Raw genomic sequence first — 25,863 nt, 5'->3', positions numbered from 1 at the left:
TCGGGAGTTTGAGACCAGCCTGACCAACATGGAGAAATCCCGTCTCTACCATAAATACAGAATTAGCCAGGCATGGTGGTACATGCCTGTAATCCCAGCCACTCAGGAGGTTGAGGCAGGAGAATCGTTTGAACCCAGGAGGTGGAGGTTGCAGTGAGCCAAGAATGCGCCACTGCACTCCAGCCTGGGCAACAAGAGCAAAAGTCCATCTCAAAATAAAATAAAATAAAATAAAATGTGGCTGTCCAGTTGTTATTTCTTCAGTTGCTTCTCAAAAAGTGAGAAGTCAAAAAGTAATTTTAAAAGGTAGGACTCTTCAATCTGCTTGAACAATGACAACTAGATAGTCTTAAATAAGTTCCTTTTATTTTTTTTACATGAGTATTTTAAGTTAAATATTATACCTATAAGAATAGCTAGTTATGAAACAGCAGGAAATTCCCCATATTTATTAAAAATAGACATGTTTTGAAAATCTCATTAATGACTTTGTAAATTGTAATACCTACCTTTGGTAAGCGTGCAGTGAAATAAACAACCACAGGTACTACTGGACATGGCATAGATTGCTACTATCATTCAGAAAAGGCAATTTCACAATATACATCAAAACCCTAACATGTTTGACCCTTTGCTTCAGAAATTGAACTTTTAGGAGTTTAGACTGATGGAATGTATAATTAAAAAAAATGGACAAACACTTGTGTGCAAATGTGTTTGTCATGACATTATTTGTAATACAGAAAAGCTGGAGAAAACAAATATACAATAACTGGGAATTGGTTAATGAAATAGTAGGCTGTTCATACAATAGATTGCCACATAGGCATCAAGAAATATCCCGTTTGAAATCAGTATATACAAAGAAAAAATGTTAACAGTTGTTATCTCTCAGTCCAGATGACTTATTTTCTTTACTCTTTTCTGTACTTTCCAAATTTCCTTCAGTGAACATTTTCATTTAAGAGGACTTAAAATTTCATTTGCTAGTAGTATGCTGAAAAGTTCTATATTTTTAAGAAAAAAAAAAACTAGTTCTGCACAAGTGAAATTTAATGCTCTTTCTACTATCATTGTATCTTTCGAATATTTGCACCATTATTTGCCTTCCATATAAATTAAAATATGGAAAGAGCCAAAAGAGATATGTCATTCAAGCTCCCCTTTCTTCCCAAATGAAATTCCCCCAAACAAGACCACCACATTCCCAATTTATTAGGCACTTCCGTGTAACTTCTCTTCATAATTATAATGAGTTCTTTTGAAGTTTACATGTCCCTATCTCTGTTTGACCTGTCTCTCCACTGGGCTGAAGGGACACATCTTCCGCCTTTAAATTCCATCAATCTCCCTTCACCTCGCGCTTCTCCTGCGTCCTAGACAGTGTGTATAATTCTTTGCTCTTCATCGTATTCAATATAAAGAAGATAGCATATAAAAGTTACATAACGCAAGCTTTATTCGTTAGAAAATCATCAAAATGTTCCCATTGCAATCATTTCCGTAGACTGTCACGTAACCAACACCTGCAATGGGGAAGTGGTCCACAATCCTACACAATTCATTAGGGGCTCTCAGTCTATTGAATCTCTGACACTCCAGCAGTCTCGGTGCCACTTCAGGAGCCAATGCAGTCTACCTCTCTCCGGAGAGCAGTGTTCCACCTTAATGGGACAGAAGTCAACAATCACGTTCCTCAAAAGAAGGAAAAGAAGTGGCGGAGGGTGAACAGGTTGCCAAACCCACTTAGATACACTCCGCATAGGCTAATTGTCCAAATTAAAAGGCAGGAGGTTACCTGAGCCGACCATAAAAGCTCAGAGTGCTGAGGCGAATAAGGTCAGGGCAGGCTGCTTATTAACACCGTGGTCACTACAAAAGTTCTTGAGGGCATCTGCTGTGAGTTTTCCATCGTTACTTGTTGTCCTCCTGCATCTCCTGTTGCTTTTCTTGGCCCTCTCCATTTCGCATTTTCTATGTCCTTTGCCTAGCAGCAGTACTGCAGGCATTAACCATTGTCGACCTGAGAATTAAATTAGCATTTGGTAGCCAGACCTCTCTCCTTGAGCCTTAGAAAGCTTGTGTGCTTGAGTTCCCTGAAGTGTAACGTCATCTCAAAGCTCACGTAACTAAAGGGAACCTATATGTGACAAGGTGCAGCGGAGGTTCAAGCAGAGTACCTCGGCCGCATCGCAACAGATTATAAAGCGTAGGGGGTGAAAATAATGGAAGACATCAGAAAGCCGGGCTGTAAAAAAGCCCAAACTAAGCAAACTGAGACGCGCACGCGCGTTGCTCACAGCTCCTCTCCCGAGGCCGGGCCACAGCGCCTGCGCACAGAATCCGGGGAGGGTGGGGGGAGAGATGAGCACCCAGGCCTAGCGCTCCCACTGCCTCAGCCTCCCTACCCCCGCAAGCTCCGCCTCCTCCAGCTGCTCGCCTTCCCAAACAACCGGGTTCGCCGCCGGCGCTTTCTGCCCATTGGCCCTTAGTCTTTTCCGTTTCCGCCCAGCCCTCAAAATCCACCAATCAGCTTGCACTTTTGGGTGAGCGTCCACCTCCTAGGCTGTCGCTGTCGCTCCGGCTCCTCTGCCTCCTCCGGCTGCTGCCTCCGCTGCTCCCTCCTCCTACCCCACCTCCTCTATCAGGGGAGCGTCTGCGGGGGCTTGAGGGGCGGCGGCGGCGGCTGCGATATGGAGCCAGGGGCCGGAGGGCGAAGTACTGCTCGTGGGCAGAGGGCCGGGCCCCCGAACACTCCGCCGCCCCGGGAGCAGGAGCGGAAACTGGAACAGGAGAAGCTCTCCGGTGTGGTGAAAAGCGTCCACCGGCGGCTCCGCAAGAAGTACCGAGAAGGTAAACAGCGCGCTGAGCGAGGGGGGAAGGGGAGGCCTTATCAACCCCAACCCCTTGTCACCTCTTCCCTCCTCCAAAGAGGCCACCATTAAAACCTAAGGGATCTGCACGTCCCCCAAGCCGCTGCTGCTCTCACGGGCCTGGTCTGAGCCCCCTAGTCCGCATCAGACGCGCTCCTCCCCGCCCCCTTTTCTTCGAGGGCCCTTCGGGAGAGTTCTAGGCCTGTAAAGGAATTGAGTCCCCACCCCCTCCAAGCCCCTGTCCTCAGCCGGGGTGCTGAGGTTGTTGTCACGATACACACAAACACATACACGCTCACGGAGGACGTGGGGGTCGCTTTTTCCAAGAGACGCCAAGGTAAAACAAGACAGGTAAAATCCCTTTGTAAAAGATGGAAAGAAACCTGAGTTGTCCCTCCTTTATGCTTGACCTGCCAGCTGTCCATCTGCTTCCTCATCAGACTCCCTTCCTAGTACTTCATTCCTACAACCATGCAGAGCCTTCCTCGCGTTGGCTTCCAGGGCTGCGAAGTCAGCAGGCCTTTGAGCTGACTGGACTTAACATTATTAAAAGGGGGACGGGCTACACCCGTGGCCCCCAGTCCCGTTTCTTAAATACTTGGTCTTACTGTTTATTTAGACGGGTGAGGAAGAGATCTGGACAGGTTCTGAAAATACCGTTTAGATTGGAAGCCCCCTGAAGACACGTGCGGATGAAGCCCACCTTCGGCTTCCATGGATGGGGTTCCGGTGAGAACCTCCTCTATGGAAGCTCATAGGGGAAGAAGCCTTAGTGGCTTTTGCCTGTACCTGAAGAGTGTTTATAGTTAGAGTCTACAGTTATCCTTGATATCTTTAAATATAGGCTTTTGTACACAGCTATTTTATAAGATTTTGACAGTGAAAATTCTGTGTTTTCATAGGCTCAGGACAGAGACTTCTCCTAAGTACCGAAATGAAGAAAGCTTTCCACTGGTTCTCATTTTAGCTTAATTGCAAACTGAAAAGTCAGCAGTCTTCTGGTGTTAGTCTTATACTTAGTTAATAATTTAGGATTAGAAGGAAAATTATGGCAGTGAAGGAACACAGACGGGTGAGATCATGTTACTGTTGATTTTTACACACGTTTCAACTACTCTAGAAAGTTAAAACTTAGTATCCTTTGTTCTTTTGAATGTAGTTGATATGTTTCGTTTTTCAAACTTTAAAGGTTTCTTTCCTTAGCAAATCAAGGTTAGCTTTTAATAGAGGCTGCTTAAATAATCATCCCCAAATGCGGCTTGTAGTTATTGTTTAACAGATAACAATAGAAAGAATCTTATCAGACCTACTTAAGAGGTTGAAATATGTTTTTTTGAAAGAATGCTACCCAAACCCACAATTTAGTCAATAAAATGAGTAGTTACCATAGCAACAACTGCATCATTCTTGATATTCAAAGAATGCTCTTACATAATGGCATTCACTGTAGATTTCATGTTATTTGGAGAAATTAGGAAATAAATGGACACACTTTCCTGCAATTTGCCCTGCTATTTTGTACAAATTTAAGTGCATCTTTTTAAAGAGAGAAATGACTAGCATAGAATTCCATTTCTATTTTTACCTTTTAATAATTTCATTATTCATAAATGAATAAGTTCCACTCAAATTAACACACTAATGTGTCATCTCTTCAAGTGCTGTTTATATGTGCTTAGTTCCCACACGTTTAAACATGTTTTAAGCCTGAATATTAACCACAGGAACCCTTGTTTATAATGAGAATTGGAAGTTACCAGATCTAGAATAGATACATGGAGTTCGTAAGTGAATGATCTAGTATGCTTCTGGGGAGTTAATGTCCTGGCAGTTTAAACATTTGAATGAGACTATTCTTTAGGCGTTTTAATACCCTGAATTTCACTAGTGATCTAGACTTCTCTAGGCTTTGCTCGAATGATATACAAAGCCCCATCAGTGAATTAGCAGAATAAGTGATCCTAATGAGCATGTTCCTTCTGCCTTTATTTCTGACATATAGGCTAAATATTAGTGGTAAAAAAGCCATCTGTGAAAAACACTGCGCACATAATAATACTACGGAAATAATTTTTAGTGTTTTACTTTGAGGACTTAGTATTGTGGTAATAGTCCCTAATCTGTAAACATATTTTACAAGTTCATTTGCAAGTCAGCTGTTATCATAATCTGAAGCGTGCTTAAGTGCTAGATCAGTCTGCAGAGGCCTATTGAATCAGTAACATACCTGAACTATAGCACCAATAACTATGGAAACTGTACTCCTTTTATCACAGTTTCTCTACCAGCAAATGCAGTGAAAATTCCAGCTTAGGATCTTGGAGTTTTAGACTAGAAGGAACCTCTTAGCATTTAGCAATGATTCCCAAACATGGATGATCAGCAGATTCAACTGGGTGCCTCTTAGAAAATTCCTGTATTCTACCTCAGATCTATAGTTTAAGATCCCTATTATTAGGAATTAGAAATTGTCAGCCAGATTTTAGAGTGGTGATCTAATAGTTTCTTCATTTTACAGATGAGTGAGCTGAGTCCTAAAAAGATTAAAATAACTTTCTTGATGCTTTGGTAGTTCATTGTTAATACTATACATATTTTCTGGGAATAATACAGGTTCCCCATCCCCAACTCCAAACCTAGTGTTAGTGACTCCAAATGTTAGAATAGGAGGGAAAATGGGAAGCAGGAAGTGGTTCTAGAATTTGCATTAGGGGAAAAGATATAAATTGATGGGAATGGATGATCCATAGGCTAGGTATGATTAGCTGAGTTGGGGCTATATGAGGGGAGGGTTTTCTGGGGAGAGAGGGCAGGAAAGGAAATAAGTTAGAGTGGAATAAGGAGACAAAACGGTCATTGAATATTAAGGACAGGAGTGAGGACTAGATAATGACCGGGAGGTTGGAGAACAGAGCCTTCTTTTCCCTTATCTCTGTTAGTGGAATTGAAAATAAAACAGGAAAAAGAATGAAAATAACTTTTGTTGTTCTTTTTTGCTGTGATAAAAAAAGATTTTTTTCCACTGTTCTCCATCCGTTTGCCCAACTGATGCTAGTTGATGATGATGAACAGGCTTGAGTTGGGGAAGGGTGGACAGGGTTGTAAAGAGTAGCAGGTAGGCTTAATGCACTCTTTTCGTTTACCATTTTTCACTCCCCACTTTACGGCCTGCCCTGTGTCACCACTTAAGAGACTCTGCCAGTTTGTCTAAAGGTAAAGTGAGAACTAGAGATAAAGGTGTGTTCCAGGCAGCACTCATATCTGAAGCAGTTACTAAAATGAAATGATAGGGAGATGCCTAGCAGTGGTGATGCGAAGGAGTATTTCTGGTATCTGCCATTGATAGTTAAGAGTCAGTCTTTTAAAGTGAGGTTATATAAATGGAAATATGCTTGCACATATAGGTGTTTTCTGTCTTTGCCATACATAATTTTAAAAATTTGACCTCCATGTAAACCAAAAATATTTTAAATGTAAAAGAATTATATTATAGACAGTCTTTTAATAAAAAACTAGTTTTGCTTTTCAAACAGGGACTTCATTATTTAATCAGATGAGCCTGACAAATATGTATCACATCAAGAACTGAAGTAGAGCCACGTGTGTTTTTGGTTGTCTTTGTAGGATTTTTTTTCCATAATCGTATTCACATGAACCCTTTCCTATAATGATTGCTTTTATGCCTGGCATTTCTCTTTCTGAACTTAAGGCATTCATGTAAAAATTCCAAGAAAATGTAAAAGGCTGCAGTTGTCAGGAGTAAAAGTACACTTTTAATTCCATTTCGTTTTTATTTTTTTTAACCTATCTTATTAATATCTTTGGGACATTTTATCAAATTATTCAATTCTTTAATTTACTTGTTCTGCATACCAAACAGATTTAAAACAGTTTATCACATAAACACCTGCAGCTTATAAATCAATCACAAAAAAATAAAAGTATGTTCTAAACGGTGGGGGGTGATCTTAACAGGTGAATTAGAATAGCAGTGTAGGATAAGCTGAAAAATATATTTGTGATTGACTATTCTGCAGCAAACACTTAAAATGAGAATTGTGGGGGAAGGGGAAAAACCTTTGTATTAGAATAATTTTAAACCAAAAAGTCTAAAAATAAAAGAATGAATGTAATGTTGGTGTTTTTCCAGAAACAAAGTTTTAAATTTGTTTTAAAAATTAGAATGAGACTCCTTTTAATTGAACTTTTCTTATTTTTTTTTCTCAGTGGACTTTAAACATAGCTGCTTTAAAATTTTGACCAATTCCAAGACCTTAAGAAACTTTGAACAGATTCTTTTCTCAAGTGAGGTTTTGCTGTTTTCTTTTTATGTTGTTCTTATACTTATTCTGATACAGAATCAGAAAGCTTTTTGTGATAGAATATTTGCCTGATCAGTGAAATAAATAAGGTGAAGATTGTCCGCAGAAAATCCTGTTAAGTTTGCACTAGGAGAGTTTGAACTGCCATTCCCAGTAGAAGAAAAAATAATGAAAAGAGTTCAGTAATCAGTAATACTAAAAGATAAAGGGACCATATATATAGTCAGTTCAATGAAGTACATGTAGGTATACAATGTACATTAGTATTTAGCTGTTTGATTTTGTTATTATTAGTGTTCTTTGTGACAGGTTATCGTTTTAGGGGCTTTTTGCAGTTGAAAAGATACACTAGAAGCCAAAAGCATTGGTGCAGATTCCTTGTTTAATGGAAAATAAACCCACAAACATAGCGGTTCTTAGCCTTGGTTCCACATCAGTATCATCTTTGGAACTTTGTGGAACACAGACATCTGTATATTTAAAAGCTCCCAGAGTACACAGTGGACAAAGAGGTTGAGAAACACAGCTGTTGTAGTAGGAGGAATCTAGGAGAAAGGAGGCTTTTATACTAACCTGATCCAAAGTTAATAATAGCTTAAATAACAATAGTGATGATGAAAATAGAAGAAGACAGACTTTGAAGATCAGAATAGGCAGTTTTAGTGAAAATAAAGAAGGGTCAAAGATGATGCCAATATTTCTTTCCTGGGAAAATGTAGATAGCTATTAGCATACGCTTTGGAAATGGTAGGGATTGGGGGCAAGAGGAACAGGGTAGTCAGGCAGATTGGCTTGTTATAGGGATAATGGTAATGATTTAGTTTGCAGTGTATCCTTTGGAAGTTTAGAATTTGAAAGCCTTCTGTGGAGGTTGAAGCTTTGAGGCAAGTAAACTGCACAGTGGGGTTATAATATAGAACTGAGGACAGATCCTTGGAAGACACCAGTAGTTAAGAGTTTGCAAGAATAAAGTGGAACCATCACAGAACACAGGGAGTACACCCAGGGTTCGGGTGTCTGCTGTGCTGGGTACCAACACTGTAGTAGAACTATATCTGCCGCCATTTATGCATCATTTACAGTAGAGTGAAGGTGATCATAGTGACAGTCTAAAGTCCTCAAGAAAAGGTAAAATAATGTTTACTATAATATTGCTTAAGAAAATATTGGTTTGCTTTGATTTTCAAAGAGTCCCAGTCTTTCAGAATCAAATCAGTATTTTCAGTTGGTTTTGGTGCATTTGTTTTCTTTAATAAGTATATATCATGTTTGCAGCTTTAGAGCATCCTAGGCAATGGTTCTTAAAATGTTAGTGGACTCCAGGATCTTCCAGTGAACTTTTTAAAATGCTGATTCTTAGGTCCCCAGAAACCAATTTGGTGGATCTGAGATTTGGGGCCCAGGAATCTGCATATTTAATGTCCCTCATGTGATTCTAATTCAGGTGATCATTAGAACACTTTCTGAGAAAACATTGAACTAAGATTTTTCTGTTGCAAAGAAAAGCAGAGTACTTTACTAAAGGATGTGCTTGTCCTGGGAGTTCAAATTGTTTTTCACATTCATTCCTTACTCATGTGTGCTTATGAAATACTTATTTCTGTCATAAAAATACAGTATACAGAGTAAAACATCAGTTGAGATAACTGAATGAGTTAATGATTTTTCAGTAATAGGTAGTCTCGCTACACCTCTGTGTAAAGAGCTACTTGTTTTGAAGGCACACATTAAGAAGTTAGCTTTAAATTTCTGCATTGATAGTTTTGACACATTTTTATATTAGTTTTCCGTCTTTCGGGAGCCATTTCTATACTGTCTAAATAAGTCAGGCACATTTGTCACATAGTTCCTGTTGTAATCATCTCTTCTTGCAGTATTCTTGTAAATTTCCTAGAGCAATCTCATACATTGTCCACATTTGACAATTAAGTTGAGACTTTCTTGTTTTATCATACAGTACTTTTGGAGCTCCTGTTTTTACTAGTCCTGGCTAATTAGCAAAAGCAACAGTATCCCTACCCTCTTCAAGTAATGAAAATAATAGTAGAGGCGTTAACCGTAGCTATTCTGTCTTTATGTCTTCAGGGTAGCATTAAGGATTGGATGACTCCTGGGCATTATCCCTGCCCCTCTCCCTTCCGCCACCGATTCAAGTAAAATTTTCTCAAATGTTCCTCTTTAAATCAGAAGTAATGATGTTCTGGAAGTTTAGCAGCATAATGTTTTCAACTTTAAATGTAGAGGATTGTGGCTTAGAGTCAGATCTTCAGGCCTCTTTTGAAATGACCTCTTCGTGGTTGGTCTTTTAGGCCTGTTTATTATAGTGTAAACTCTTGAAACAAAGATCTGGGTTTTTATTAATCATCACAACCCCATCCCCACAAACACAGTTGTGTACAGCACCTAGCACAGAATCCTACATAAGGTCCCTACATAAGTACCCCTCTTACCTTGTGCTTCCATAGCATGATTGTGCCTACCTTTATAGTGTTAATAACTTACCAATTCATTTGTCTGTTTTATCTGCTAAACTTAGTTCCTTGAGTAAAACTCTGCCTTTTATCTCTGTAGCCTTAGTACACAGCACCAGACCTTGTAGATTTAAGGCACACACACAAAAGAAGCTAATATAAATATTTCCAGATAGTTGAGTTTTATCTTTTTATATTCATAAGTTTAAAATTTTACTTGTGGATACCCATCTTTTCTAATTTATGCTCATGTCTTCTTAAATCGAGTATATTAGATTAATTTTACTTTTTTAAATGGTCCAAGTTATTCTGAATAGCATTCTATTTTTCTATAAATATAATGGTAAATATATCCTTACAGTCATTATGGTATCGTTATTTGTTCTCATAAGGATGTTGTAGTGGGTATAATGTATGTCTCTCTGTATGTTGGTAATAAAAATGGTAATAGTGAGCTGGGCATGGTGGCTCATGCCTGTCATCCCAGACCTTGGGAGGCTGAGGTGGGTGGATCACGAGGTCAAGAGAGAATGAGACCATCCTGGCTAACACGGTGAAACCCCGTCTCAACTAAAAATACAAAAAATTAGGTAGGTGTGGTGGCACGCGCCTGTAGTCCCAGCTACTTGGGAGGCAGAGGTAGGAGAATCTCTTGAACCTGGAAGGTGGAGGATGCAGTGAGCCGAGATCATACCACTGCACTCCAGGGGTGACAGAATGAGACTCCATTCTGAAAAAAGAAAAAAAAAAGTAATAATTTTGTGTATTTATTTATATTTACAGATAAAAATTTTGTAACCCCAGTATATCAGTCTCTTAAATTTGAAGTGAAATTTATACTGTTTATAAAATCTAACATCTGACAACCACTAAACTATACTGATTTATTGTGCTTTAAGTGTAAATACACTAATACCCATTGCTGTGGTTATTTTAGAATAAATGGTTAATCTTCATACATTTAGAGCAGCATGTGAGTATCCATTTCCATTTATATAGAAATTAGGATAAGACTTTTTAATTGAACATATGAAAATCAAGTTCCAAAAGGCTGTTCATAAATCCTTTTGTTTGAAAGTTGAACTAAGCAAGTACTCTGTGTGGTCATAGACCCATCTGTGTGAAGTTCACTTTCACAAGGGAATAACATGTTGGTGACATGGGTTATGTTTTTTCTTGATTTCTTTCCATCTCCCTTATAGGATGTGTTCAGAGACTTGCATTTTGGAGTATTTTTATCATTGATATGTTTATAATAAAAGGCTATTCCAAGAACAGAAGATATACCATGAGCCAATGTTTGTAGATATTAAGTTCAATTCATGCATTTTTTTTTTAATTAAATTGGACTCTTAAGGTTGTCCCAACCCCCTTGCTCTCTATATTATTTTGCCAGGCTTTTAAACTCACAACCTTGCTATACACCGTTGGTTTTAAGCCATAGCTACCCGTTGGATTCATCTGGGGAATGTTAAAATAAATGACCAGTTGCCACTCCAGACCAGTTAAATGAAACTTCTGGGTGATTCCAATGTGCAACCAGAATTGGCAGCCAGAGTTGAGAACCATTGCCAGAAATCTAACTAATAATGCAGTTGCACAGACTAAATAACTGCATTTGACTGACAAAAGACCATTTGTTTGTGGTTAGTAGAGTCTGTGTACTTTCCTCTATTGCAAAGCTCTGCTCATATCCATAAAATTTCATGAATTAAAAACTTATGAAGAGAAGCAGAGTTTGTGGTTAGGAGCATGACTTTAGCTTTTGACTACCAGGTTTGTTGTGTAACCTTGGAAAAGTTAATCTCTCTATTTCAGTTTCCTCATCTATAAAGTAAAATATATGTCTCAATGGATTGGTATTGTAATTAAATGAGTTAATATTTGAAAAGCACTTAAAACGACATTTGGCATATAGGAAACACACTAAGCTTGTAAAATGCAGAAATTTAAAAATAACAGCTCTTTTATCTGTAGCTATACTGCTTCAATGCATTTAAGGACTATGACATTAAAGATTGAATGACTCCTGGAATTTTTACCTAGACTGTTCTGTAGTTTTCTCAGTATTAAAATGACTTTATCTTTTTCTTTTCTTTTTTTTTTTTTTGGTCCCTTTTGCTGTTTGTGTTTCTAAGTTTTTATATGAAAAGTCCAACATTTTTAGCATGTCAGATTATTGGTGGTATTTTCTTCCCACATTAGAGAAGTGACTATTCATAACATGTTGGCTATAAGATGCAGGTTTTCAAACTTTGTGTTTTCTGGTTACTTTTTGGTTCTTAATTACCGAACACCTTGGATGTTTTTTATCCCACTTTTAGATGTGTCACTGTATCAGGTACTCAGGTGCTGAGAAGACTGGTCTGTGTATGGCTTAACTATGTGAGACAATCTGAATTCCGAACATTTTGTTTTAATGCCTTGAAGTGGTAGCTGAACTTGTTTGCACTTAGTCATGATTTTCTTTGCTTACCTTGTGTTAGAGAAAATGACCCTTAAAGGTACTTTGAACTTGAATTTGGTAGTCTGTTCATCTACAGATAAGGCATCTTAGGTCCCGTATTTGGCAATATGCCTAAGTCAGAATCAAATAAATTGTTCTGAATTTCTAAAAGTTTAAGACTTTTGATACTCTTTTTTTTTTTTTTTTTTGCTTTTGTAGAGAATTTGATGGCCCTCAAATTTAATGAAATATAATTTTAATTTTGTAACATATACCATGCTTGTGGCACATCATTTTAAAAAAATTTTATTGAGGTATGATTCATATACAGTGAATTATGTCTATTTAAAGTATATAATTCCATAAGTTTTGACAATGCATGCATCTCTGTAAAACCATTACCACAATAAGGTATAGAACATTTTCATCACTGCCAAAATTTCCTCATACTTCTTTGCAATCAGTCTCTCTGTATACTCTCAGTCCCACATGTCTTTTCACTATAGATTCACCTCCATTTATTTTCATTTCTTAGCTATTGTGAGTAATGCTGCAATGAGTATAGGATTGCAGATATCTCTTTGACATACTGATTTCGTTTCCTTTGGATAAATACCCAGAAGTGGGACTGTTGAATCATATAGTAGTTTTAGGAACCTCCATACTGTTTTGGCTGTACTAATTTACATACCCAACATAAGTATACAGGATTCACTTTTCTTCACATTCTCTCCAACCCTTGTTATCTCTGGTCTTTTTGACAATAGCCATCCTAACAGATGGGAGGTAGTATCTCATTGTGGTTTTAATTTGCATTTTCCTGATGATTAGTTATGTTGAGCACCCTTTTATATACCCATTGGCCATTTTTTGTGTTGTCTTTCGAAAAATATCTATTCAGGTCATTGCCCATTTTTTTTGTCAGATTATTTGTTTTTTTGCTATTCAGTTGTATGAGGTTTTTTTATCTTTTGGCTATTAACCCCTTATCAGGTATATGGTTTGTAAATATATTCTTATCTTAAAATGGCATCACATGTATACTTGCTAACTTTCTTATTTTCTGTGCTTTGTATGTTTTAAAAAGGAGAATTAGGATAGAGTTATTGAGAAAAAATAATATTTTTATATACATCAGGTGTATAAAAATCAAGTGGTTCTGGCATGTAAAAATGCATGAACCTTAGCACCACCTATTCATTTTTTTCACATATAAGTAATTATGTATTTGGTAGTGTTACTGTTGATTTCTCCTTGAGCTAATAAATTTTTCAAAAAGATCTGTGTACTGTTATTAAAGAACTTAATGAATATGACTGGACTGTCAGCTGCAGTTTTTTCTTTTGACAATAACACAAAATGGAAAAGCCTTTTTTAATAAACTTAAAACAATGGTCTCTAGAAAAATGACGTTGAATTTATTGCTTTTCTGACCTTGGAACTCTTACTTTGAAAACAGTAACTATTTTGAAAAATTTAAATTGTGCTTTTGAGTCACTACTACTTGCTGACAGCCATCAATTGTAGTTTGAATTTTATCTTAGAAACTAATTTGATTTGTTTATACTTTTGGCATTTATTTTTTGAGCATGATGAAAATTTAAATATTTTGTCCTCCATTGACTGAGCATCCTAATTAACTTCTCTAATTTATACAAATTATAAATCACAAGTAGTCTTTGCTTTTCCATTTATACTTTCTATTGGGAAAATCACACCTGGTTTTAATAGACATGTATAAATGAGTGACAAAGTATGATAAGGATGGCAAATGGGGGAGGTGTAAGATGATAAAGTGGGAGGCAGATAAACCGTCTTGAAGAAAATATGAATTCAGTTACATTTTGAAGGAAAAAAATGCTGTAGCAGATGGCAAGAGAGAGGTTAATTCATAAAGAAAGAATAGTATCAACTCTAAATAAATAGTGTAGGGATTCCATTGGTTCACTTGAGTTTGAAACTCTTTTAGAGCTGCACTTCTGGATGTTATGTAGAGCAAAAATACTTTTAAATTCATTTCCTTCTACTTGTTTTTTTACAAAGGCAGTTGCAGTGTAATAATATCTTAATCCCAGCACTTTGGGAGGCCGAGACGGGCGGATCACGAGGTCAGGAGATCGAGACGATCCTGGCTAACACGGTGAAACCCCGTCTCTACTAAAAATACAAAAAAACTAGCCGGGCGAGGTGGCAGGCGCCTGTAGTCCCAGCTACTCCGGAGGCTGAGGCAGGAGAATGGCGTAAACCCGGGAGGCGGAGCTTGCAGTGAGCTGAGATCCGGCCACTGCACTCCAGCCCGGGCTACAGAGCAAGACTCCGTCTCAAAAAAATAATAATAATAATAATATCTTAATCACAAAGTTATTAAAAATGGAACCCTTTTTAAATTAATGAATGTGCTATTCTTTCCTAGTTGTCGCTGTCTTTTTATTAGTAGCTCTTAATTTATTTTTTAGTTGTGACATATGTTTTTGAAGGTGAGTTTAGTCAATGCAGTAGTTACGGTATTATCTTGATGTAAGATTCAGAATAATTTGGTTCATTGATTATATTGAACTTGGTTTTGCAACTTTAAGTTGGCATCACTCATGTTTAAAATTATGAATTTGTTTTTTAAATGGGTGTTTAAAAAAATTTAAATGTTATGGGATAACAATAAATAGAAGTCATATTAATGTGACCGTTTTCTAGAATTTTGTAAGACAATTTAAGCTGTAGAGCATGTATTTTTAAATTGTGCTTTCTAGAAATAATTTGTGAATTCCCTGTAGTTGGTCAAAGTAAAATGTATGTACTCCATTGCAGATTTTGTTCTCCACGCCTCCCTTTCCCCTTGTACCTGTCTGTCTCTTTCTCTTTCTCTCACTTTTACTTTAAAACACATGTATTTTTTTCTAGAACGCTTATAAGAAATTGGTAAGAAAATGGGTTATTAATCACAACAATTTTGAGTCATTCACAGATGCCATTATATTAAAATAAATCACAAGGCTAATTATTAATTCATTGAGAGTTCTGATTGAACTTGACCTAAATGTTTCTTATACTATGTTGACTAGACCTTTCATGCAAACTTCAAGAACTTCTAGCTCCGGATTTACCTTTTAATAATGAAAAAATATTGTCCTTTTAAATAGTATATCTTTTAATTATTAGTTGACCTAATAACTAAGTGATAACAAATCCTTAAAATTGAGTTTTAATATTTATATATGTAGTTTGAGTTGGTAGAGGAGTTTTAAATATGTATACTGGGGACTGGGGGACCCTAATTTTTTTGGATTTTAGAACCTGAATCATAGATTACTTTGAAAAACTTTGCTCAAAATTGAAATACCATTATTTTAAATACTATAAAAACAAAAAAAGGGCTATTATGAAAATGCTTATCTCATTCTGTTTTAATAATTTCGTTTATTTTTAAAATTACCTTAAGCTTTCAGAGATATTTTGGGAAGTGGAATTTTCTCATAACTAAAGGCCAGCTATGTTTTTTGTTCAATTTTGTAACCACCAGACTTTTAACAAAATGTATACACAGTAGTCAGAGTTTGAAACATTTTTGTTTTATAAATAATATGAAATAAAAGTTTTGGGTCCAAGATGCCTTACGTAGCATATAGGGAACATATCAGGTTCATATCTCTTTTATAGCATTTACCACATTTTCTTTACATGTCTTCTCCCCTTTTTTCGATACCAATGCCTGCTCATTAACTTTAATTATTTTCTGTAGCATTTAATATAGAGTATTTTTTAAAGAAAATCTGTTCAAAGAAGGAAAAGTATATACAATTGCATCATCTACTGTCAGTTATATATTTAAGTATACTTCACTTTATGAATCACATCAGTTTTCAGTGTCAACACACTTTGTGAGAGTCTGCAGACTCTTCAGTGTTAATGAAAACATTAAATTGAAGTTGTCTGTGGTTAATCTGAGTTGCATTAGCCTACCAAGTTTGAATTCTTCCTTAGAACTTCAGTTAGGTAGATAGCCATAAAATTTCATAAAGTGGTATTTCAGGGAATTGTGTTGAGTATGAAAAACTCGAGGTCTTCTAAAAAGTTGTAGGGTAGTAGGTTTCTGTATATTTTCAGTTCTTTGCATCTTATAGCTAGTAGAATAATTATAGAGTAAATTGAGTTTCAAAGTATATAGTGACATGGCAGGGACTCTTAAGAATTTGTAACACTTCTGTTGCCTCACATTGCACACCCTTTGTCCTCACCCATGGTAGATAGACACTTTGAGCTCAGAGTCAGCAGCCCTTACATAGACCCACTTTAAATGAGTGCTGCTTTTTTGTGTTCTGCCTTTCTCCCACACTGCTGGAGCCCACTGAGATTGTCCCCTTATTCAGTGGCTAAGTGCAGACTAGCAGTGCAGATTGTTAATAATTCTCAGTTAATACGGGATAAGAACTTAGAGATAAATGCCGTGGCCTCCCGTTCTTTAGATGCACAATTCTGGACACATTCAGTATGCTTCTCAGTTTGCCAACAGCAGCAAACTCAGTAATTCATCCTTGTATTAGTTTTTTCTCCTTGCCATCTTTCTGTTCACTTCCTCACTCATATTTCCTAGGATTCTCACCCAAATAAACTACATGGACCCAGTTCTTTGTCTTAAGTTGTACTTTTTTTTTTGATACAGAGTTTAGCTCTTGTCGCCTAGGTTGGAGTGCAATGGTGTTATCTCGGCTTACTGCAACCTCCGCCTCCCAGGTTCAAGCAATTCTCCTGCCTCAGCCTCCCGAATAGTTGGGATTACAGGCATGCACCACCACACCCGCCTAATTTTGTATTTTTTAGTAGAGGTGGGGTTTTACCATGTTTGTCAGGCTGGTCTCAAACTCCTGACCTCAGGTAATCTTCCCACCTTGGCCTCCCAAAGTGCTGGGACTACAGGCGTGAGCCACCACACCCAGCCAAGTTGTACATTCTGTAGACTCCAAGAAGTCTTGCGGAAAGGAAAAGAAAATGTGTTTGTGTTAAGCATAGCTTTTCCCAGGTATATTTTGTCATAGAACTTTTGTTTGAATGACTCCTATTAACAGCACATGTAATACATTTATGTATTTATTTATAATGTGTATATTCTATAGGACAGTGAAACTTAAAAGTTCGTAAAAAGGCCTTCTAAACCTAATGATCCAATATAATTATTGTATAATTAAAATTATACAATACCTTAATGAATGATTTAGTTTCAAATTTGGTGGATAAAGTCGGAAATAGTGTTGTGAACCATCATGGGTTTATGAAAGTGTCATTAATTAAAATATCGTTTCAGACACCTCACTTTCTGAAGTTCTATTTAGAGACTTGATAAATAACTCCATCTGAAAGATGTTGCTAAAACTGAGGAAAGCAGTAGTGTGTTTAGATTAATATTCCAATACAGCAGGCAGACCCTCAAACTGTTTCTTCAATAAACTTTGGTATGTGGTATTCTCACAGGAGCATTTGTGTATACCTTCTACTTGAACAGTGAATCTGTCTCAAACTTCACCCTTCTTTCTTTTTCCTTGGACTTGTGTTTTATCAGTAGTTATTTTATCACATAAGGTCATTTTAAAATGAAACTGCTGGAAAAAAACATTAATAGGAATTCAGGTCAAACTGCTAAAAAAAGAACATTGGCCATTATATTAAAATAAATCATAATTTATTACGATTTAACATGATCGAACTTGAATACCTAAACATTTCTAAAACTGAGGAATTTTTATTTGAGAATTTAGAAAACTTGTGCCTGCTTTTTTTAAGCTAATAGTTATTGCCAGTCTGATATGTAACAAATTGAGAGTCCAGTCGCTACCCAAATGTTAGTGATTAATGGAAATATTTGTATACGAGTACATAGCCCCCTCAAAAATAATTCTCTCAGGTTTAAAATCAGTATTCAGACCAAGACTCAGACTGATGTATAGCCATCTTAATAATGTGTGAGAGGGTTTGTTTGTATCCTTACCCTTCTTTCTTGATCAAATTAGAGGGCTAATAGTTTGGTTTTCAACTTGGTACTTATTAGACTAGACCCTAAAATACCCCGTAAATGGGATTAATTGAAAGTTTTTCAAATTTGAATAGTTAAGTATTTATTATTACATTTGAACTATTTTAATTCCTTTTCTGTTTAAAAAAAAAAAAACCTTAAGTGTAAGAATTCAATAATCTTAAGTGGAAGAATAATTTTAGTATAATTATCTCCCACATTTTGCTGTTCTATTTATAGTTTTAAGTTTATTCTGTCCCCAAATAATGGCCTACATTTCATTATGGGGCATGAGGACCTAACTTCTATGTCCAAGGACAGTGAGTGAAACTACCTTGATAAATTTTGTTTACTCTTTTACCATTACAGTTGCATTAACGTCCTTTATTTAGCGATAACATTTTCCTACCTTTATCAGTCATTACAGTGATGTTTCCAATTTCATATTGTGATGACTGATTTAATTTTATTTTAAAAAATGTAGTAGCTGAATGGATAATATAGTCAGCTTATAGTTTTTATATAGGACATTTTTTAAGGCTTACAAACTTTGGAGAGGCTTCCAAAGTAATTTCCTTCAAGGCAATTTTTGACATTTTTGACCTAGAATTATAAATTTTTAAACTACATTATGCCTAGAGCAAGTCCAAGTGTGTAAATAGAAATATTTACTTGATTGCTTAATTTACATTGTCATCTTACCTACCAACCCCTTTTTAATAAATGTGGAAATACAAGAAGGTAACAGTCAATAGAAACACAAGAAAATAACAGTCAAGAAGCAGGTTTACGTGTTTGTACTCAGCTCCTGCAAAGTCATATTGCCCAACAGTGACAGGAAAATTAATTCTTGAGTACTCAGCTGTGATTGTTTCTTACCAGCATGTCTTTGGATTATTAACTGATAACTCATATATACAATATCTGCTTATATTTTGTCAATTTTTCCAGCTTCACAAACCTGTTATCAATCATTCATTTATTTATTAAATAATAATAATTAAAATGATGCATCCCTTTACATAAAGGAACTTTTATTTAAACATTTTTATTTTTATGTAAATATATATTTTTATTTAAGTACTATTTATACAATATTTAAACATGTAAACATTTAAACATTTTAAATGTTTAAAATTTTATGACGTTTTACTTTATAATTTTGCTTGTATTTATCTTTAAATAATTTCAGATTGTGCTGAAACTTATTTCAAGAGTCTGACATGTTTCATGTAAACTTAATTACTTTATCTGTTTGTTTTTAGTGGGAGATTTTGATAAGATCTGGCGAGAACACTGTGAGGATGAAGAAACTCTTTGTGAATATGCTGTTGCAATGAAAAATTTGGCAGATAATCATTGGGCAAAAACTTGTGAGGGTGAAGGTCGTATTGAATGGTGTTGCAGGTAAGTACTTTTATGAATTAACGTTTTTGGTTTCTAATGTATTGTTGTAACTTTTTTTTTTTATTTTTTTGAGACGGAGTCTTGCTCTGTCACCCAGGCTGGAATGCGTGGCATGATCTCAGCTCACTGCAACCTCCACCTACTGGGTTTAAGCAATTCTGCTGCTGCATCCTGCTGAGTAGCTGGGATTATAGGCACCCACCACCGCGCCCGGCTAACTTTTGTATTTTTAGTAGAGATGGGGTTTCACTATCTTGGCCAGGCTGGTCTCAAACTCCTGACCTCGTGACCTGCCCGCCTGGGCCTCCCAAAGTGCTGGCATTACAGATGTGAGCCACCGCACCTGGCAGAAGCTCTTAAATCTAAGTGATGCTATGTATAATTCATAGTACCAAAATAGAATACCAGAAATACTATGAAAGAGATCCTGTCTTTTAAAACAACTTTTCTCCCTTGTGCTTCACTTTCCCTATGTCTATTTCATTCACCTTTTTAAATAAAAATGTTTTTGGCACATTTGTTCTAACTTTTAAAAAATATGGCTTTAAATGCATTTAATACATACAATACATTTAAATATAATGATTTAATACTTGACTCCTTAATAAGTTATGGTATAAAAATTTCTTTGGATAATTATATTTGGATTCAAGTAAAAGTTCTATAAAGTCTTAAAACGTCTTAAAATTTTTATATCTTGAATTTCTGATGTATGATTCAGGGTATTCCAGCATTTATATTGACTTTGGATAATGTTTATTTTCTCATAATATAGATGCTAATGTTAACAATACCAGAAAATGAAATAATGCTGATACTAGTTCTCTCAATGTGGTAAAATTATAAGAAAGGATAAGTATATTGACTAAACTTAAACATGAATTCCCTGAAAAACTACTTATTCGGTACTATGCTTATTGCCTGTTTGGTGAAATAATCTATATACCAAACCCCTGTGACATGCAATTTACCTATATAACAAACCTGCAAATGTAACCCTGGACCAAAAAAAAAAAAAAAAAAAAAAGCTAGAGACTAAATAAAAAAACATTGTCTTTCTCATGGACAGTAAATTTATGATAACTTCTGGTTTACATTTTCTTTCAATTTTTATTCAAAAATTTTTACATCTCATTTTAAAACTGTAATAATGCATTCATTCAACAAATAATTCAGAGAAAAATATGCATTTAACTTAGTTATTTAATAAATAATATTTAGTAATTGTCTGCTTTGTACCAGTCATATTATAGGCACTAGGAGTACAATAAAACTCACAAAATCCTTGCTCTCATAGAGCTTACATGCTAGTGGGGGTGAGTGGCCAGAAACAATATGTTGGTTAAATTTATACTAGTTCAGACAGTGGTGAGCGCCATGAGAAAAATAAAACAAGGAAAACCAAAACAATTTTAAGTAAGATTGGGGAAGAGGGTTTCACTGTTGTGATATGTGCCAATGATATAAAGGAAATGAGAGAGTAAGCCAGCCCTACCAAGTCTAAAGATCTTAAAGTAGAGGCATGCTAGCATGTTTCAGAAATAGCCAGGAGAAAAGTGTGGCCAGAGCAAAATGACAGAGGAAGAGAGGTAGAAAATAAGGTAATGAGCACTAGATTTTGTAGGGTCTTGTGAACCATTTTAAAGACATTGTCTTTTACTCTGACATGGGAAGTCATTGGCTGTTTTGACAAAAGAAGTGATAGGATTTTATTAACCATCTGCAGGTGTCAATAATTCTTAAGAATTAATTTCTGTGTTAAGAATAGACTATAAGAAGAGCAAGGGTGTCAGTAAGGGAACCCAGTTAGAAAACTACTTTAATAATCATGGCGTGAAATTATAGTTAAACAGTTGGTGAACGAGATAGTGAGTTGACAGGACGGTGTACCAGGATTAATGCTCAAATAAATATAATGACTCAGAGAGGAGCCAGGGAGATAATGGGGCACACATTTTAGTGATTATGATGATATGTAAGGGAATTGAAAATACAAAGTATAGTGAGAAAGTGGTACCATCAGTGGATTATGGAGTCAAAGAATAATGGAGTTGAGGAACTAAAGAAAGGTGCCAGAATAATAGGAAATGGGATGATTGGGGTTAAATGTTTTTATTTGCATTTCTAGAGAGAAAATGGTTATAAATCTGACTGTTCTGCAGAATATACATTTTCTCCCTCAAGAAACACAAAATGAGGCATACTACTGAACCAAATAGTTCCCCTGTAACAGAAAGTGGCAGTGTAATCCAATCAGGAAATCAGCACTGTTGCTGTTTAAGATCATCATTGTTGGATTTTAGCAGTAGTACTTTTAAATTACTATTACAGTACAGCAGGCAGGCCCTCAAACTTTATCTCTTAAATGAACTTTGATATGTGGTATTCTCATAGGAGCATTTGCTTTTACCTTCGGCTTAAACAGTGAATCTGCCTCAAACTTCAGTCTTCTTCCTTTTTCCTTGGATTTGTGTTTTATCAATAGTTATATTATCACATGAGGTCATTTTTTATGTAAACTGCTGAAAAAAATCATTAGGAATTTAGGTCATACTGTTAAAAAAAGAACAGTGGCAAGATATGGTTAAATTTATTATTTTTTTTACTATCAGAAGTAATACTAAGAGAAGTTATATAATGTCTTTAAACATAAAACTAGGTTGAGGGAAAAGACTTTGAAACAATATTACATTTTGAAACTTGAGTTTTATATAATTATGAGCTATATGCAGTTTTTTTCTCTTTTTGATAATTCTAAAAGTAATGTCAGTTTGAAAGCTAAAGTGGGCTTTAAAAAGGGTTGGACAAAAGTTTGCTTTTGTTGTACTTAAAACTTATGGGAATATGTTATATGAGGTAAGCCTTGCATCCTGCTAAGGACAGAATAATAAAATTTTATATGTAATATGAAGCATTAAAAGCCAGGAAAAAAATGCAATATATAGGTATAGCTATACCTTCAATAAAGGAATTTGCCCTTTTTAGCTCTTTTAAATACAGAGAAACATATACTATAAACACACTATTTCCTGAAGTATTTGAAAGTAAATTGCAGATAACATTACATTTTATCGGTAAATCTATTAGCATACATCTCCTAAGAATTAGGAAATTTTTCTACATAACCACAATGCCATCATCATATTAAGACAGTTAACAGTAATCTTCTGATTTTCTAAAATATTTAGTTCATGAGATCAGATTTTTCTCACTGTCTTCAAAATATATTTTAAAATTTATATATATATATATATAATTTTTTTCTAAATCCAATCAAGTCTCATACATTGGTGGTTACAATTCTTTAGGTTCTTGGGTTTTTTTTGTTTTTTTCATAACATTGAGTTTTTAGACAAATGTCAGTTAATTTGTAGAATATCCCACATTCTGCATTTTCCAGTTATTGGTTCAAGTTGGTTAATAGTGTTCAATATTCTATATATATTTACTGATTTTTCTTTCTTGGCTTTTTAATCTATCAATTACCAATAAAGATGTTTTTAAGATACCGTTTTTCTCGGTTTTTCTATAATAGTTACTTGGCTCTTTAGAGATTTAATTTTTCTGTTGAAGTTCTCTGTTTTTATCCATTTGGGTTGTCTTTTTCTCTATTTTAAAAAAATAAATTTATAGTACTTATTTTAAAGTTTTTGTCTGCTTATTCTAACATGTCTTATCTGTGGGTCTGTTTCTTTTGGCTATTTTTTTCTTTTGGTTATGGATCATTTTTTCCTGCTTTATGTGTGGTAATTCTTTTTTTATACTGGCATTGTGTTTAGAAGAGATTGGCATAAATACCATTTTTCTCCAGAGAGGCATGCTTTTTTTGCTCTGACAGGAAGCTGGAATGAAAGACTGAACACTTTGATACCATCAGGAGTTGAGCTGTATTGGAACTGGATGACCGCTTTAGATGGTTTCAATTCACTTCTGGTTTCAAGTGCTTTGATAGTGAATGAATCCTGTTCTGTGTATATTACAGGTGCAGTCCTCTTGCAGGACATAAACCTAATCTTTTTCTGCTTTTTAGTCCCACTTGCAGCCTCCAGTGCTGTTGCTGCCTTCACATACTCATAAATAGACCTGTGGAGGAAATCAGGAGGAGAATGGGGAGAATTATCTCTACATTTGAGTTTCTTAAAGATTTCAATCTGTCACACAGCCAAGCAGTTGTTAAAAGCTCTGCCGTTTCCCTTTAATCCAGCAGAGTATTTCTACCCTAGAAGGCTTGATTCTCTGCAGCCCAGGTACCATTTCAGCACATGCCCCAGTTCCTGTGATCCCTTCTCATTTTGGAAGGACTTGTACTTGTCTGTTATTTAGTTCCTTTAGACCCCTTTGCATTCTCATCTCTCATTATTTCTTTTTAATATGTTGTTTTTTAAATTCTATCATATGAGCTGCTCTGATAATCTGTATCCTAATTCCAAACTAGTTTTGTGTCCTACGTTCAGGTTTATCTGATTGTTTTCTCATGGTACCAATTATTTATTTCCTCAGTCTCATTTATTTTCTGTAAACTGAAAGTTGGGTCTGAAGGATTGATTCAGGTCCGGTATTTTTGCAAAAATATCTATTAGATGAAGCTTTATACATCATTTTGTGTCATATTAGTAGATTTTTATTGTGAGGTGTACCATCATTAGAGATACTAAATGTTGTCATTTGTTTAAGGTGGTATCTACTCAATCTTTTCATTGTAAACTTATCCCTTTATAATTAACGAGTAATATGTAGAGTGGTATTTTGGCTTGTGGAGCAATCCTCTTTCCTAACAGTCTTTCAACAAACAGTTTTACTTCCATTTGTTAAATAATATTTCATTTGGGGTTACAAAATAATTATTTTTAAAATTGTATTTTTTCTTGACATTTATTAGCTGGCATTCTTTTGTAAATAAAAGTTTTCCTTTATAAACAGTGAATGATGATTACATGTTATCCAGAAAAGCAGAATAAAAAAATATATGTAATTCTGTTTAATTACCAGTTTTCACAAAAGCAATTGGTATAATAGTCAATTACAGTTAGAATAAATGGGTTGTGGGTTTTGTTTTGTTTTTTTTTTTTTTTGGAATGTCACAGTAACATCTTAGATTTTTATTCCATTTTTCATTGTTAGTCTTTTTTGGGGGGTAGGGTGCTCAAATAATTTCATATTAGGCAGCAGGAGCCCAGTTAAAGTTTGCTTCTGTGTTTTGCATCACCTGTGAGCACTTTCTTGCTCTCTAGTACAAAGATGAGTCTTTGCTTCCCCTCGTCGAGACCTGGAATCAGACTCTTTCTTCAAGGAGTCCTAGTTTCATTTAGTGGGAAATGGCATTTGAAAAGTAACATCTGGGCACTAGATGTGCACAGGGTATGCTTTATTCTGCATCTTTTTGGTAAAGAGAATTAGAAAAATATATATGTTATAATATATAGTGTTATATATAAATATTCAATCAACTTCATAATTGATATTTTCCACTCCAATTTAATATACAAGATTTTTGCTTAACAACTTTGGTTTACATTTATATTTATTTTTGCTTAACTTCTCTGTTTTTTATTTCTCTTCTGTTACCCAGAAGGACTTGGTTCTGAATTACAGTAATACATTAGCCTTTTCCTACAATTTATATAAAATGATTTAAAAATTGCAGTACTGATCTTCTAAAAATAAAATAATTGAAATTTAAGATTTCTTTGCAGTTCTTTTGTCTTTAGAACATATCCTACCAAGGATCAGAATATATGCTTAAAAATTGCTTGAAATAGTTCTTTTCTGTATGGTTGTAATACCAATTTTGCTATACAGTTGATTTCACTTTATTTTCAATTTTGGGGGGTTTTTATTCTTTCTTTAATTTTGGAGAATATAAAACATTTACATGGTTCAAAAGTCAAACTTTATTAAAAAGTATACTCAAAAAAGACTCCTTTTTATTTTCTTCATTTACACCTGCCTGTTACCAACAAAGCTGATTCCCCAGAAGATGGGGTCTTTCCCTGTTCATTGTCACGAAACCAGTACACAAAACCAAAAGTGAGTATCAAGTAGTGCAGGCTTTATTTGATGGCCATGGAATTGAGAAGCAGGAGCATGGCTCACAATTCAACTTCTCCACTAGTGAGAGGCTGGGTGGTTAAAATACAGGGTTTTCGAATGAAGGCATTGGACATTAAAAGCAAGAGGATTAATATTCATGTCTTTTCTAGAAATGGGCAGTGAACGTTCTAGAACTGGAGTGCCACTGTCCTTTTTGTCCTTTTATGGCTTCTTCCAGTTGTTATGGTCATTTGCCAACAGTCATGGAACTGGTGGGAGTACCATTTCATTTAGCATGGAAATGAGATGGTAA

The 25,863-nt window shown here is 35.4% G+C and overlaps 1 protein-coding gene across 2 annotated transcripts in view; it reads left to right on the top strand.

The window, feature by feature from the left end:
* The first annotated feature begins 2,544 nt into the window (after window positions 1-2,544).
* Window positions 2,545-25,863, top strand: part of SAMTOR (S-adenosylmethionine sensor upstream of mTORC1) — a 119,028-nt gene continuing 95,709 nt past the window's right edge. For both annotated transcript variants that reach the window (XM_015447956.3, XM_005550555.4), the window contains exons 1-2: window positions 2,545-2,853; window positions 19,379-19,520. In XM_015447956.3, coding sequence (XP_015303442.1) covers window positions 2,694-2,853; window positions 19,379-19,520 — 302 coding nt within the window. In that variant the 5' untranslated portion in view covers window positions 2,545-2,693. The remainder of the gene's footprint in view (window positions 2,854-19,378; window positions 19,521-25,863) is intronic.

The sequence above is a fragment of the Macaca fascicularis genome, chromosome 3 (assembly GCF_037993035.2).
Source record: "Macaca fascicularis isolate 582-1 chromosome 3, T2T-MFA8v1.1".
Taxonomy (NCBI): Eukaryota; Metazoa; Chordata; class Mammalia; order Primates; family Cercopithecidae; genus Macaca; species Macaca fascicularis.
This window is presented reverse-complemented; position numbering and strand designations above follow the sequence as displayed.